At 37.8% G+C, this 17,673-nt stretch overlaps 1 protein-coding gene across 7 annotated transcripts in view; it reads left to right on the top strand.

Annotated features, from left to right (window-relative positions):
* nemy (cytochrome b561 family member no extended memory) overlaps positions 1-17,673 on the top strand; it is a 316,467-nt gene that overhangs the window by 288,192 nt on the left and 10,602 nt on the right. For 5 of the 7 annotated variants that reach the window (XM_083120539.1, XM_083120543.1, XM_083120538.1 and 2 more), the window contains 2 exons: positions 8,953-9,176; positions 12,958-13,178. In XM_083120539.1, coding sequence (XP_082976665.1) covers positions 8,953-9,176; positions 12,958-13,178 — 445 coding nt within the window. The remainder of the gene's footprint in view (positions 1-8,952; positions 9,177-12,957; positions 13,179-17,673) is intronic. The other 2 variants (XM_083120541.1, XM_083120540.1) reach the window with 1 other exon arrangement.

Below are 17,673 nucleotides of genomic sequence, written 5' to 3'. Positions count from 1 at the left end.
ATAATTTCATATACCACCCCTATTTTTTAAGAATATTACTGGAATCTTCTCACTGATTGATTTGCTTTATTTTTACTTCCCTTTTGTGCTACTTTTGGCTAATAGCGAATATGAGGATGAATGGGGGGGGGGGAGAGGGTGATAAGATGAAACTGATGAAGGGAGGGTCCAAACACATTCCCCACTGAAAACGTTTCAACTACGTACCACACTGGTCCCATGCATGCGTGTATGTGTGTATATGAGGCCGAACATGGGTGGAGGGAGGGGTATGGTTTCAATTTTCAGATTTGAATGTATTTTTGCCGATATAATGCAAGAACATATTGTTGCAGTTCACTATAATAGTGTTTTGATAACGCCAAGCATCCTTCAATAGCTCCAAATTCACTTATGTAACGTGATACGAGCAATTAAATTACAATATGCTATTATTTTATATTGCCTTTCATGTACACACAACGGCAAAAGTAATAGTGGGAGAATTGTCCATCAACATTCTCATTCGGTCTGCTTTCCATAATGCGTTATCATGAAGTGAAATAAAAACGTAAATAAGCAGTGATCAACATCTGTTTCGCATCAACAGAATTACATTCGTTAAAACACACGATTCAGAATTTTAAAAAATAGCGATAGATAACTTGCTCTCTATCAGTCTTTTGCCGTTGCTGTACCAAACATTTATCGCTAACTCTTGTCTGTGTACGTTACACGGGAAAATTGCAGTTCATTCACATAGGTTCTATAAAACATGCAAAAATATGGATTACACAACAACTATATTGGGAGTTATCTAATTTGGATCCAGACTTTTTCATTCGCAGATTTTTATCCGAAAGCTTCGGCAAAGGTTGCGAGCGCCCTCCAACGGTTGCTTTTATCAATCCTCTCACTTCCTTGTTACTCAGTTGGAAAGTAAAGCTCATCCTTGTTATGCAGCTCTCTGCTACTGATAATGTCACCTGGAACACAGCCAACTGCGAAATCAGGGCTCGTCCGTCGGGTGCTCTGCGGAATGAAACGTGTGTCGCACCAAGCGGCGACAAAGGGGAGGAAATGAAGGAGATGCACGCGGGCGAGAAATACGATATGGAATGTGCCGGTGGGATTTCAAGACCTGCATGTAGTGGTCTAATCGGCATCCCTTTAATTCCGGAAGACTGTTTGTTCGCATTGGTTTAAAATGGACTTTGTATGTGAATTTCCATGCACCGTGTCGATGATCTCCATGAAGTAGAGGGAAGAACAGTGGCGCAGGAGCGTTTTTCATTTGGGGGGTACAAAATTCGAGCTCCACACACATGCGCGCATGTATTATATGTATGGGTGTATGTATGTATAGGGGAGCATCGGAAATACCATTTTAGAACAGCAAACATGGGTTTCCTGTTTTATAATGCAAAAATTCGTACAAAGAGTTTTTTTTTTTTGTTAGACTACATATTTATTTAGAATTGTATGGTTATTTTAAAGATGTGTTTTTAAAACTTGTTGTAAATGTTCTCATTCTCACCTCGGTCTCAACTCAAAAGTTTGTCACAGAATTTTTGAATCCACTTTATGTTCAGGTAAGCTAATCAGGACAAGATGTAAGTTTAAACTGCAATTCGAACGAGTATGCATGTGCCTCTTGGCGGATCGATCTAAAGAGACTGCTTGAGGTGCGAGGAGGCCCTTTATCTCATCTTAATTCATGAAATATATGGTATAAACAATGAATACATTATGTAACCGCACAAAGTCTCATTACGTTAAAGCAAACAATTTTGTTTAACGTTTTTCTGCTTGATGCCTCATCTCGATGCTGTGAGCCCTTGGCGTGCAGAATTTTATCCCGAATATGTGAAAGCAGGCAGCACAGGCTTACAACTGCAACTGACTGATTAACTTTGGAATTACGATAAAGAAAATATGGATATACTGTTAATAATCATGAAGATAGGCGCTTTATGTATGTCTGAATAACAGTCGTTAGGGCGTCTGACTACAATGCCAGAGACCCGAGTTCGATCCCTGGGATTTTTTCCACCTGTTCAAGCCGCTCCGGCGCCTGGGTACCTGGAGGAAACTCTGGGGGGTAAAGACGGAAAGGGGAGTTGTGCTGATCACATCACTCTCACCTTCGGCGGTGATCAAGAAAGTGTGGGGCCCTCACTTCACACCTCTATACGCCTTCATGGCATGGAGCAAAGCACAGGGAAGCACTTTACTTTAACTGTTCTTATTTTACATAAATTATGTATGTAAGTTATGTAAATTCGATGCGAAACCGAGAATCCGAAACTTGTATCGGTACCATATTTTGAACATGATCTCTTCAGATAGGTTTAACTATACTTTTCCGAACATCCCCTGAAAAGTTGAGAAAAAAATATCGGTGAGGTCTATCACAAAAATTGAAGAAATTAGCTGGTAAATACTAAATATGACATACTTCGATGGGAGTATTTCAGTCTGTCGTTTCATTCTATTACCTTTCATTATTGCAAGTTGGCCGTGTAGGATCATAGAAATATCTGCAAATTATTTATTTCTTAAAATTACATGGCATTTTCAGTGCCTTATTTATGCGCAAAATGAGCAAAATATGATGTTTGCTTACAATGACGGAATATGAAAAGCTTCTATTTTTGTGTTGGAAGTAGTAAAAATCCACAATTACATCTTCTGTGACAATCGCATCAAAGAGATAAAGAAAGGAAGAAAATTTTGACTAAGGCTGACTTGAAAAGTGAACTTTGCTTTTAAATAGTTAGTTATTTTTTGTGGTTTTATAGAAGTTACAAAACAAAATTTCATGGTCTCTGTACTGTCCTGTGTGCCTGTGATGCGTCAGTCCCATTTGATTTTGTTTTTGTCCATTATTGGTAGGTGCAGAAAATCGGCAAAGCCTAACGACTTTCTGGTATCAAGAAATTGCTTTTAAATTCAAGAACAGTCACTTATTTCTCCGACATTTCACTGTAATTGTGTAGAATATCATCGAATGACCACATCCTTAAATTGTCAGAATTAGGCAGAGGTATATTTAGTTGTTCAGTTTTGAACGTTGAATACTTAGGCGACTTGTTAACAAATTTTGCCCTGATTTCCTACTCTTTTTCCGTTAAAAATGAGCTCGGAACAAGCTTTCTCATTTACTTATTCCGATGTAAAATTTATTTCCTGAAACTTATTGTAAAAAAAAATAATGCTCAAACTTAGATAAAATGTAACTAATATTTTATAGTGGAAATGGAAATTTATAGTTTTTCTGAAAATTACATTTGAAAAAATTCGAAAGTGAAGCTCAGCGCTACGATTCTGAAGCATATTTATATCTTATCTTCCAATCCAGCATCTCTTTAGAATTGTGTACCCCCTACACAAAGAAGCTGAAGTTTTTTTTTAATTTCCTAAAACCAAACTTTATCATAATCAACCATATTACTCATTTTAAGGCCTTTAGAAAAGATTTTCCAGAGTTTAGATCAAGTGAACTAACTGGTACGAGTACAGTGAGATCCACTAGTATTTCTCGGCAAATTGTCAATGACTATTTTCATTAATTTTTCTCTTGCATCCTTTGTGGATTTTAAGCGATGGGTTTTTATGTATGCTGGTGCTCTTTTAATTCTTGAATCTCTTATTGGGTCAAATAAAAGTGCACGAACATGGTGATGGACAATTTGCATGGTAATACTCATGAATCCTACCGTACAATAGGTTTACAGTGGTTTTAATTTATTTGGAAAGGAATAATGTTTGTTTAACTGTAGAAAAAAACGTTTATTTGAACAGCAGTACCTTGCTCCTGTCAGATTACGTGAGGGGGGGGGGGGTACAGCTTGGATCAGGGATTTAGGGGGTACTGTACCTCCCCTCCCGTCGTTCCTGCGCCACTGGGGAACAACACCAAACATCGGAAGAAAGTGGTTCCAATATTGTGATAATAGAATACAGGGAGGCGTAACTTAGCGAGGGTCACTCGCTATCCCCCCCAAATTTCCAAGTTTATTAAAATTTGCATGTTAGTTTTTTTTTATTAACCTTCTTTTTAACCACCCCCCCCAAAGCTGGCCCGAAATTACGCTGCTCTCTCTCTCTCTCACACACACACAGATATATATATATATATATCAATGTGGGTTATAAATAGTTCCCTGCATATTAACCACACACACGCGCCTACCGTTTCTGTGCCACATAATACATATAGTGGTAGTTTTTAATTAATATGTTATATTAGTTTATATTCCAACAAGTACCATCACTAAAAGATTATCTACATTCATTTTTTTTTTTAAAAAAAACAATAATAATCCCGAAGTTTATTTAAAACTCCAAAGTAAAATTTCTCTAAGCCACGGAAAATTTGGGGAAATTCTTCGGGCCTTGCTCCCCCCCTCCCTCCCTTAACGACGTCCCAGGTAGGATATATTGGAATCACTAGGAGGGGCATTTTTGCATTTGCCTTTTTTTCATTCCTTTGTAGTAAAACATGGGTTGTAATGTTTTAAATTCGTTTCATGGTGTTACGAACTTCTTATATTGTACTTTACAGTGCCCATCGAAAGTGCACATTTTGCATAATAATTTCCCCTTTTATAATTTTTGCTTGCTCACCTTTTCGCACTTTGGTTTTCTGCACATTGCAGAGAGCAATGTCATGTTTCTGTTGAACCGGAAATTAATATTTACCAGCTGCGGGATTCGCATGGGATGTCAGATTTTGAGAATTCCTAGGACCCCTCAATCATCAGGGTAAGCAAGGTGGAAAATTGACTTGCTGACTCATATTTGGACAATATAACTTACTCACTTATTTCGTTGTGTAGAAAAGGAAAGTGGCTTTAGAAAAATGTCCACTGATCAATTTTAATGTTAATACAAATTGTAAAGTGTGCACATGACAAAGAAAGTCGAAACAAATCATCTTCGCTGTTCTTGTGGGTTTCTTTGTGTTTGTTTTTGCTCATTTATGATGCTCAAGCTTATTTTAAAGGTATCTAGTGCTTACAAATCCTAAAACCACTCAATCGACTTCCTGGATGATGTTTACCATGAAGGCCGTGCAAATCCTGTCCATGTAATGATGATTTTGAATTATGCCCCTGTATTACGCACACTTATATTTACCATCATTAAGATTTATATCACTACACAATTATTACCCAACAGTCCATTGACACGCGTGTGCAGAGACTACATCTACTCCATTCAACTTATTGAATTTGGATCAGATTGAGGGAAGAATGAACGGATAAACGCTACAACGCCTCTGCTTGCAATAGCCGCTAAACCTGTACTTACTGACGCGTTGACAGCTCCGCTTATTGTGGCATTTTCAAAGGTCACCCACCCTGTACACATTCTCGTCGGTGTGGAATGGGGCACAGATGACACAAAAGGCTACCATCACGCACATGGGAATATTACAGTGCGTATCAAGCGCGAACGAGGTTATGGATGTTATCGCCAGTGCTGGGCTGAATTCCTGCTAGGTTGTTCTCTTTTGTGCCTTTGGGAAAGAGGAGCAACTCGATTTTTGGGCCTCCTGCATTTGTACAGCTTCACTTATCAAGCCACTATCCTTAAGGGCAACTTTACTAATTGTCTCACATCCAGGGGCGTGGCACGCAATGCTTCCAAAGAAAAATATCCCGCACGTAATCTACAGGGCGAACGTATTCAAATTTTAATAAACGTGGCTAGCTTGTTGTGGGCTTGTAATGCAGTAATGCCAACAGATGCCCTGGTAAGACATTCTCGTCTGTAAGCAACGCACTTGCCTCTCCGGCCAGCTACGATAGCGGACAGTGCTCTCTGATAGCCGGCACCACTCCGCAGTATGTAGCTGTAACTTGTGTAAGCAACTGGGTAGAATGATTACGCTCTGAGCTTTCAGTGTTGTGTTTGATATTTTGGCAGTCTTCATCCGCGAGAACGTCATTATCAACTGAAAATGATTGTAATTGTGTGATCGAAGACTTGTGACTGTAAAATCGTTTAGTGCGAGAAATTTCACTGAGGAACTGTAGACTATTTACGGTAGTTGAAGTTGCTGAGCAGGCAATGCCACGTCACTATTTACAGTTACGTATACACTGAAATATAGAAACGTGTAAATATTATTCTTAAAAGTATATTGACGCCAAGGGTAAGCATTGTGATTTTTATTACTGAGTGCAGAGATTTCAACTTACGTTTTTTATATGTTTTAACTTTTGAAACCCAGATGTCTGACAAATGGCTTAGTATTTTGATCTGGCGCACTCACTGAATGATGTAACTTTTCATCAAAATCCCAGACCTGTACCAACTTAAAATCTTACAATCATTCCACAGGATTTGTAGGAGTACTACTTACTACGAAACTGAGTAAATGAAGCATTTAATTCAATTCATATTATATATTAATTCAGTCCTTTTTATTTTATTTAAAACTATGTAAAAAGTGTCACAGAAATGATGGGAAATGCAGTTACCAAGCCGTATTCTCCCTAAGTCTGCAACCGTCTACAATGTACGTATGTAACTCACCAGTGGATGCGTTGCGTTGGTTAGCCCATGATCGCTATGTAGTAAATAGCAGGAAGAAAGAGTTTGACCAAAACTCCAAGGATCATGTTCGAATCCCCAATAAGGAGAAATTAAGAAATATATAGTATGTACGTACAAGATCATTTCCATAGCATTCAAAGAATCTAATCAGAACTTCGTAAACTGACCTGATGCTATTACATCACCTAACGTAGTGAAGATTTGCTGTTCATTAATGTAGTTGCAAGACGTAAAATGATTGTAGTTTGATTCCCTATGTTCCCTGTACACAGCCCGAACGTCGAACTTTCCCCCTTCGTGACCAAAATTATTGGCAGCTGTTTTTTTTTTTTTCCAGTACTAAAAGTATAAGTGAAATCGCTGTTCCCGGTTTTTTACAAAGTAAATAACATCAAATCATCTTTTTTCGTGGAGAATTTCACAAGTGATTTTTTTTTTGCTGCCACTTGAAAAAGTCATTATGCAGTCACAAGCGGTGAAAGTTAAATCAAAATCCTCAAATCAGGAGAGATTCTGCTTGGATGATAGTGCAAATCGTGACGGTAATGACAAAGCATCCATTCCTCTTCCTTGTAACAAACCTAAGAATCCAGGCGCGGCTATTTTTCACTCTTCTTGGGGAAAATAACGGCTGCCTCTTTCTTCCTGCATTTTTTTACATCCATCTAATGGCAGACACACAAAAGAGAGTGGCAATTGTTCCGCTTGTTTGGATACAAGGCACTGTACGAAACTAGCCTTAATTTTATGCACAATTGCTGCCTTTTGTGATGTAACTGCAATAGAACACGCTGAGATTGTAACGTTCTGCAAGGTAGAAAAAGATACACTAAAAACGTTTCCCCCCTCATGTGCTTCGAACGTTTCAGTTCTACTTTCTATACTCTAGAGACTTAATGATAAGAGGCAAACATGAAGAAAAAGTACCGAAGTAGGACGATCTTGCAGAATTTATTAGTAGAGCAGCACAGACTTCATAGATGTCACCATAGGCGGACCTACGGGGTGTGCCAGGTGTGCCCAGGCACACCCTAATGGGCTGCTTTATCAAAGAGAATTAAAGACAGATCTTTCAATAAGAGAGAAAATGAGCGGCAGTTTGTAAGAAGTTGAAAATGTCATTACTTAGTACAAACGTGTGCATTATCGCTGATGAAACGGGTGTCTATAGTTTTTCGATATTTTGATGTCATTGGAGAAAGAAGATATTTACTGTATTCCACTCTGTACTGCAGCCCCTTTCTTCTATACCTGTCACAAGCTGCACGTGTGAGAGAGCTTTCTCCAAGCTTACCAAGTTAAAACTAAATTAAGAGCAACTCAGAAGCAGGATAGATTGGAAGCCCTGCTCTTGCTATTTGTAGAAAAGGAAAAAGCTTAGTCTATGGATGTAAATGAAGTTATTGATGAGTTTAAGAACACTGTACCTTTTGACAGACGTCTCTTGTTATAGATGACGTGTATGTTGATGTATTTGTTTGTAACATTTATGAACATTTTGTGTGTGTGTGTAATTTCTATACAATTTGATTTTTTTCTACTACATAAGAAATTTTCAACACTGTCATTTAGTGAATTTATATTCCTTTACAAACATCAGTGCAGTTAAAGAGCCAAGTGATTGTGTTGCAAAATATGCTATTAAAAAGGTACAAGACCTCATTTTTTTTTCTTTATGCACACCCAAATATAAAGTTCTAGCTACGCCTATGGATGTCACCAGACCGACCACGTGATATTTGTTGGCTTTGGAGCCACAAACTGGTAATAACATACACACGGTATCGTAGAAATGAAGTGAAAAATATCCCTCTTCAGAACTTGAAACAATCTCTGGAATATTATACCACTTCTACGAATTATTAGGAATGATAGCGAGACGAGACTTTGTGCCAGCATTCGAGACTGTGTTGTGATATATAAAAAGTTTAAATAAACTAAATTGCTGTACTATGCTACTTTTTCAGACATGAGAAACTGATCTCTCTACCTGATTAATTTACAGGTAAGCCATGTATTTGTTTATCGGAATTGCAAAGTTAATCCACTAGTGGCATTTGTGTAGCTGTGCGGCATGGTTGCATACATTCAGGATGCAATTCAGTTTTCGAGGGTTCGTAGCGTCGAAACAAGATGTTAGATAAACTTTACAAAGAAAGGTTGTTCATGCTGCGAACGTTTGTTCGGTGACACATTGTGTATGCTCCGTACACTAGGCTATGTATTTCGAGACGAAATGAGAATGAGACTGCAAAATCTCATCTCTGTGCCGCCCCTTCGAATTACACAGTCTGTTAATATCTGTAAAAACCTGTCGTAGAAATTAGATTCTTAAGTTTGTAAAATTCTTGGTTGCGTGTCAGGCAAATGAAAACTAACAGAATCTTTGTTTATTTTATCTTTCAGGCACCGTCATTATGGAGAGGACAACGAATGGGCTTGCACCAACTGGTTCGAGTACATGGTTGTGGTGGTTTTGGCTAGTCTGCTCCTCCTGGGTTCCCTTACCTTGGTGCTTTTCTGGGTCCTCTATTACAGGGAAGGTTTCGCCTGGACAGAAGATCCCAAGAAACAGTTTAACTTGCATCCTGTGCTCATGGTAGCTGGATTCATCTCCTTCAGTGGATTTTGTAAGTGCAGTTCACTTCTTTTTATTCTTTTATTTTACTTTTCTGGTGTAACTTGAACTGGATTAAATTTAGGAAAGTCATGTTCAATAATTTCCGTGCCAGTTAACGTACTTAACGCTGTTCTAATTCTCTGAAAGTTAGTGATTTTACATTAGCATGCAATGTTAATTGGGCATTAACCATTGTCTCCTGCTTTCAACTATGCTTATTTTATACAGCCTTCATAGCAATGGCCCAAAACCCTGTAAGTCATCCCAGCGGAGTAGGGGTGTGCGGGACAGAAAGTTTTTGGTCGGGACGGGGAAATGTTCGAAATTTCCAGAAGCTCTGAAAATCTCGAATTCTACACGTCATTTTCAACTTAAGTGATTGTTTTTGCATTTCTGGAATAAAAACAAACAATTTCCGATAAGTTCCAGAGACTTGCAATGCAGAAAACGTCGAGAATAAACAACTTTTTTAAAAATGACCATTCGGTACTTCTGCTCGGGATCCCGAAAAGTCCCCGCAGTCTGGATCGGGCCAGGAATTTTTTTTCCCGATCCCGGTCCCGACTTTTCGGGATCCCGCACACCCCTACAGCGTAGAATTTAAGCAAATATGGCCCCCCTCTTCTCAGAAAATAGAAATAGTAGCATAAGTGGAGCCAACGCTTCAAGTGAAAAATTTGAGTTGGAATGTTTTGTTGAGTCTTGTGATTAGCTAAAGGGATGCTCCTTTGGTTTAACATGGCGACAATGAGACAGCTGGGGTACGCTATGCGAAAATGTTGATAGATAGGGGATAACCCCTCCCTTCCTGCATTCCCCTCACAGACACAAAATGTAGCAAAGATTAGTACAGAATTCCGGGGGAGGGGGAGCACCATGGAGTAATTGGTTATCACACCAAATTTGTAGTAAAATCACGGATCTGTCGTAGATTCAATCCTCAGCACCAGCTAAAATAAATTTGTTCACCTGAAGTCAGAGAGAAGAGGTGCTTTCGAAATTCAATAACCATAGTTAAAAGTAATGGACAATGGAAAATGTCCAATTAACATTGCATGCATGCTAACACTGTTATACCCAGGAAGCATCATGTGGTTTCTGCATTTACTTAAAATGAAAAGAAAATAAGCAAGGGAAGTGTGGACTGGCCACGAGAAGATTTTATGTTTGATGTGATTATGTCTGGTTGGAGCAGTTATATTATTTTTGCATCTTATTGGAGTTGTGAAAGTAATCCAACCCTATTCACATGGTGATTCCAGGGAATAACATGTTCTAGTAATTATCACAATAAGCTCTCGTCCACAATTTGTCTAAGTGCACTGTATGCATAGGTAGATAACCTAACCAGAATTAGATGCTGATGTGTCTTCTGTTTGATTATGAGGCTGCAATGTAAAAAGAGTTCATCTCCTAATGTTATAAGAACACAAGTAGGGATATCCTGACTTTTTCTAGTCTGTACTTGGTTATCTCTATCATTTATGTATGTGATGTTCATTTCTTTACTAAAGATAGACCACCAACATCTCTCTCTCTCTCTCTCTCTCTCTCCTGTCCCCTTGTCATTTCACCAAGAAGTTCTTTTATGTTTGTCTCTCGCTGTTTTAAATGTAAGAGTGTTGCCCTGTTGCTGTCAGATTTGCATGGAAATTCCACTAGGATTAGGTGGATGTAAGTTTTCTAGTCATTACCATATTTTCAATTATTTTGTGTGTGGTTGTTTTGTTTTTATGGTATCAAAAAGAGGGACGTCACAAGAAGCACATTTTATTCATGTCTACGTGCAGTGGTAAGAAAAATGTCATTACCCTGTAATTATTTCCTATATACAGGGTGGTGCATATTGTATCTACCAATATGAGTTGGCAACCCTGTCGGAGTGCAGGTGCACAGGTGCATAAGTCTCCCACAAGTAGGCAGATGCAAATCTGGCAATTAGCCTGCCATGGAACATTGGCCGGTTCAGACACGAATCATTCGAACGGCTTCCATTCAAGATACACAGAAGGTGCTGCACTGAGAAGCATCAGGACGCCAGAGAATACGCCTCCTCCAACCTGGAGACTTTTGTTTCTTCACGCTGCCATTGGCTTTCTATTGTCTGACCCATTGTATCATATTGTGACACACTGGCACGGGTTGATGGAGACTCCAACTGGACCACCGTCTTCCCACTACCTGCTGCATCTCCTGAATGGAAGCCATTCAGATGAACAGGTCTACTGCCACGATTCGTATCTGAACAGGTGAATATTTCATGTCAGACTGATTGCCAGGCTTGCAGCTACCTAACCATGTGAGTCTTCTGTGCATGAAGACCTGCATTCTGACAGGGTTGCCAACTTATATTAGTAGATACAATATGCGCCACCCTGTATTACATTGTCAACAAATAGCAGAAAAATAATCTAGTCCTTCCAGTGTAAACTGTGAGGTAGGAGGTGTGTTTGCCTGATCCTTGGGAATATTTGGGAGATGATTAATGTGATGATAATGAGAGAGGCAGGGGGGATATTTTGAGTAAGTTTTCTGAGGGGGGATACCAGTTTTCCCACACTTCAAGCATTGATATAATATAATTAGCAGCACTGTGGTTAGCAAAGTTACTCATTGCCCCAAATACATTTCTGCATCGGACGGAGATAAATTGTTCAGTAACTGGAATACACTAGGGAGTTCTCTATACAGCACATCGTCCTAGGAGCAGAAGCGAACCTGAAAGAATATGGCAGTGAGGCATAGTGTTTAGTGCAGCTGACCCAGTTGCTAGAGCTCCATTACTCGAATCTCCTCTGTCAGCTGCATGGTGTATTAAGACTCTGAGCTCGCTTACCCATGGTTTAAAAATTGTTTTTCGATTTATGAAACATTTATTATAGCAATTGCAAAGCCACTTCATAATGCCAATGCTGAACCTGTGCTGTGTGGTGGCATGTACAAATTCACTATATAAAAAAAAAAAAACAAAGAAAGAAAAATTGTTTGACTTCATGACCTCTATATGGTGTGAAATGTGTTTGGTGACTGGTTCTATGCTGTTTATATGTGTCAAGACTCAGGGGAGGTACTGAGACAGACATTTACAATTGGAAACAAAACAGAAAATGAGACATGCATTTACAACTCGAGATGAGATTGAGACACTGCCAAGTCCCAGTCTCATATCAATACTATCCTATCAGTGACAATGGGACTAACGTGTGTAAACCAATGAAATGCCACTTGGCAAGGGTTGCAACATGTAAAAGAAAAAATAAAATACAAAATGTATCCATAAAAAATCAGGTAGATCTGGTTGATATGTCTGAAGAAGTCTCTTAGTAAAGTAAATTCTGCATCTATAATTTTTTCCAATTTTGTACCAAAATCTAGAATGAGACCTACAGCCTCTGTTTTGATGTGTTAGATTTATTTTTTAAAAGGAAAACCTAGTAGATAATCACATGGCCTATTATAGTGATTTTAGTGCTAGATCACTTCTGGACAGATTGTCTGGGTAGGGGGTAAAAGGAATATTAACAATTTTTGGGACTAATCTGTTTGTCTGAAATATTAATCTAACTGCCTCGAGTTGCCTCACCACTGCTTGGTATATTTTAAACAGCATAGTTGCAAGAAATGAAGAAGCAATGAAAAAAATCATTGCTGATGAAAGATCCAAGTCCTGTGATACATAATTCCTGTCATACAAGCCTCAACATCTTAAAATGTGCATTTAAAGAAATAAAATGTTATGTATTACAGAATTTATCAGCTAAAATAATGTTGTTCTCTTTTTTTCCTTCCAGCACTCCTCTTGTACAGAGTATGCCGCTGCTGTCGTCGAATCTACGTGAAACTGTTCCACACAATATTCCATGCACTTGCTATTCCATGCATTGTTGTGGGATTCTTGTCTGTGTTGGACTCCCACAATCTTGCAACGCCACCCATTCCAAACTTTTACAGTCTGCACTCCTGGATGGGATTGGTCACCATGGGACTGTTCGCCCTGCAGGTACTCCGTGTGGTAAATACAAACCTCCAACATCCCATTTCATGTTGCTGGTAGTGACTGCTTCTAAGATGAGCATATATTTTTCAAATTCAAAGGTGTTGGTTGAATGACACATGAATGAGTTTCTATATACAATAAAGAGGAAACATTCCTTTCTGCTTATCAACTGGCTGAAATTTCAAGAGTCCTTCAATAACCACAACAAATCAATTTAGCTGGGGTAATACTTTTGCTTGTTGTATTGTCAAGTGTTGAACTAAAAGGGGTGAGTGTGAAGTGTTGCTTTCAGATAAGCTTCTAATTACAAAAATAATAATAATAATATTGTGCAACCAAAATAAATAATGTACGGGTATATGTAAAGCTTAAAGCTGTATGTACCTATTTTTCCTAAAGCTGATCCCTCTAAAGCTATTCGTGTTATTGTTATACTTGTTATTTAGTGTCACTTTTCTGCCACTTTTGGATAACCATGACATGATTCATAAAATCTCTTGGTTTTGATTTGGTTTATTTGTCTTTGCATTTCTGCCACTTTTGGTTAATGCAAAGATGATGAGTGTTGATATGATGAAGGTACACTTGCAAGGAACACCCATGCCGATGCTGGGATTCGAACCAAAGACTTCTGGTGTCTTAACGTGCTGTGCTTGCTTGCTATGGAGGTTGGCTTAAATCATTGGGTTGGGCCAGAGAGTTGTGAAATATTTATAGAACTCGTGTGATCAATAACCTGAGAGAATCCATCAAAACATATTTGATTACCATCTTGATTTCCTCGTTGCATCCAAAGACAACAAATGATTTGATTTTTTTTATTATTATTATTTTCAATGTCAGATTTCTTGCATTAAAGTTTACATTCCTCTTTCCCTCCCTCCCAATTTACAAATGTGGCTATAGAATACAGGTGTAGTAAGCTATTGGCGATGGGACTTCATGCACTCAATATGCATCACTCAGGCCCTGGCCCTTGCAAGAAGGCATACAGTTGAAACAGTAAAGCATTCTACTACATATTCACCTAGTCAATGTTTGAAGTGGAAAATATTAGCTGGGTGTATGCTCCTGCAGTTCAACAATATGGTGACAATGAGACAGCTGGGGGAGGGAGGGGTGGGTGCTTTGCAAAAATTCTGCTAGCCTCTCACTTGGAGCACTGCACCTAGTGTTTATTGGATGGACTCATCTTTGATTCTCTTTGGGTGCGGGTCTATCTAATCTGTGCACAAGGTAATCCACATAGCATCTTTATTAACTCTATCACAGTAACTTTCTTTCCTTACCTATCTGCCACATCTAGCCTAGAAGCCAACTGCTTTGTTATTTTTGCCTTAATTTTGCACTCTGCATTTAGAATCCTGTGCCAAATAGTTAGTGCTTATTAGCTTTTAACTTTAGTTATGTGTATTTTAAAGGTTTCTATATGCCTGCTCTAATATATAATATGGGAGCTTACGCAAAACCTTTAAAAAAATTGCTTAGCTGTAATTTATGTTCATATAACAAATGCATAGCTTCTAAAAGAAAAACAGAGTACAAAGCCAGTTAACCAAAATGGAAAAGTATCACCTTGAAAATAAGCTTTTTATTTGAGTTCCATACTTGTTTTTAAGTACATCACTGTAAAAAGAAAATACACAGTTATTACATTTATTTTTATAATTTTCTGCATTAATTTTGCACATATAATATTTCTGTAGACAGTAATTGTGTGTTTAGTGCATGGGTTCAGCTTGCCAATGACATTATTATTGTTTTGTAATTGGTATTGAATATTGGAGCACCTACACCTCTGATTTGTAAATGACAGCCAACAAAATTTGAAAAGTAGGAGGAAATTTTTAAATTAGATGTGTAAAATTGTGCAGTGAATTCGTCCAAAACTAGCTTCATGACTTGGGATGTTTGTGTGGTAATTTTGAGAAGAGGCCATTTGTTCTTGTCACAATTGATAGACTGTTCTGTGCAGATTACTACAAAGTAACCATGTGAAATTTATATTAACTAGATTTGAGTCTCCATATCTTCATGTTTACTTCCTTCCAGTGGTAAAATTTTAGCAAAGTACATGCCATATATTGTTATCATTAACTATTTAATAAATTCCCTTTGATAGTGTTCTGAAATAAAGTACCTGGGCACTCTTCTTTGTCTAAAAGTAGAGTTTATGCATCTGTAATATTGCATATAATACAGGGCTCGATATGGGAATTTTCACGCTTACTTTTATTTATATGCTGTTGTATGTTTTTTGTCTCCGATTACGACAGTGACGAGACAGAACAGGAAGGTTCCGGATATTTGAGTCCATTTCGACCCCTGGTATAACATATCCATGCGCAAGGACATACACAAACAGACGTTACACACACACACAAACAGAGGTTTGTTTCACAATTTCTATGTCCAAAACAGTGCATTTTCTCATTTTTTTAAAATTATTGAAGGCAATAATTTAATATAAAAAAAAAGTATTCACCTATATAGGAATGTATGGGTGCATATAGAAGAAATGAAACAATATTCTTTTGCCTCACAGATCATTATGAACAACTTTTATTCATTAGACATGAAATTATAAAGCTAATCCAATCTGCAAGAAATAAGTTTTTATATTTGGATCAAAATGCCTGTATAAATCTTCAGGTAGCAAGAACAAATGGCTCATGTGGTATTCAAAATGAGTTGTCTGTGTGTGAAAGTGCATGTGAAAATAGTACATACTTGTAGGAGTTGTGAGTTGTCAGTGTGTTTGTGTGATGCATGAAAGGTTGAATATAGATAGAAGGTAAAACAATGTTGGTAAGTTTGACTATGTTGTGTATGTGAGAAAAATATTACTCTATACTCCAAACTAAGGGAAGAGAATATAAATTGAAACAACCACTGATACCGTACTACAAAATGCTAAATGTACAAAATGCTAAAATGTTAATTCTTCCTTAGGTGTATGCACAGCATGCATAACACTAGTTTAACAAGTTCTGGAAATGCCCTTGCGCTATTTATATTAACATATAGGAATTGTAGCTTTCCTGGCGACGTGATTCGAACAAGTGTTCTCGGATTACCAGCCAGGTTAACATATGTTATGCATAGGAATGTGAAGTTTTAGTTTTCCCTAAATTTCGGTGTTATTTTTTACTGAAATTTGGTGTTATTTTTTCACTGTAATTTGGTGTTATTTTTCACGGTTTATAGCAAAATTGGATGTTATTAATTGAAAATCGGTGTTATTTTTACTGTTTCTTCTATGCAAAATATTTGCATATTGCTTTAGTTCTGGAAAATTGATGCAGAAATTTAAGGCTTACCTTTGGGAGAAATGACCAAATTTCATGCATTTGGAAAAAATATTTCATCTCGTCGGCAAAAAAATATGAAATGTTTATTGAACAATCATATTTCTGACTTTTCACTCTCACGGAATAAAATTTTTAAATAATATTTTCATAAATACACTTTTCAGTTTACAATAACATTGGTGATTATCACTCACAACACTTCCTGTACAAAACACACTTATAAATAGAAAGATAGCAGTTTTTTCCCTTCACTCCAATGAAATGATTGCTTTAACAAATGCTTCCACAGTTTGAAGAGCAATGTACTCCTTGTCTTCTTTCCTGCTTTTAGGCGTCTCGAAGCCTTGGATGACAGAAAGTTGCCGGTTTGTTTCACTCGATTTAGTTTTCTTCTCAGGCCTCCCCAACGGCGTAGTGGTAACGTCACCACCTTGAAATCAAGCGGTCCCAGATTCTATATCTGGTGATTCGAATACCACTTTAAAATGTAGATCCAGTCCCAATTAGCCTTTATGTGCATAAAGTGAACGTAAAAGAACAATTCAAACAAACAAGCTTTTCTTCTCCGTGTGCCTCTCACTTCCATTGCGCTTAATCAAGAAATCCTTCTGCTCCCGTGTTGAGTGTTATTTTGCAATTCAGTGATTACAAAATAATGTAGTTCTATCTGAAGAATAAAGTATGCAAGACTATGTACAAACCATGCAGCCTCGGGGATTCAGACTGACTGAAATTTCCCTAACAATGCCAAAAAATCCCTCTTACACCCCAAAGTACCCTTTTGTGTACACACAAACAATCACCTACACCCCTAACCACCTCTCCCGCAACACAACAGGCGTTTCTCCCTGAAAATTTTCCTGTTCCTCTGAAACTTCCCTTCTGAGAAGATCCCTGTAGCGAATTCTATTTCAGGACGAGGTTAAACACTGTAGTCTGTGTCAAACTGCAATAAATGAAGCGTGACAATCTCTTTTGATTCGAACTTTCACCAGTTAGACTAGAAATGGCAGATCTCTTCGCGCTTCAGATAGTTCTTTTTGAACATAAGAAGTGTTATGCCCAGTTTATATTGTATATTTTGTGGCGTTTTTTGCTTTAAAGTGCAAAATTCGGTGTTATTCTGAAAAGTGGCATAATTCGCGATTCTGAAACACCGAAAAATTGCCTCTTTAACCTACCCAAATACATTTTAAATA

The sequence above is a fragment of the Lepisma saccharinum genome, chromosome 4, assembly GCF_977018435.1.
Source record: "Lepisma saccharinum chromosome 4, izLepSacc3.1, whole genome shotgun sequence".
Taxonomy (NCBI): domain Eukaryota; kingdom Metazoa; phylum Arthropoda; class Insecta; order Zygentoma; family Lepismatidae; genus Lepisma; species Lepisma saccharinum.
The sequence above is the reverse complement of the archived record's forward strand: the minus strand, read 5'-3'. Positions and strand labels throughout refer to the sequence as shown.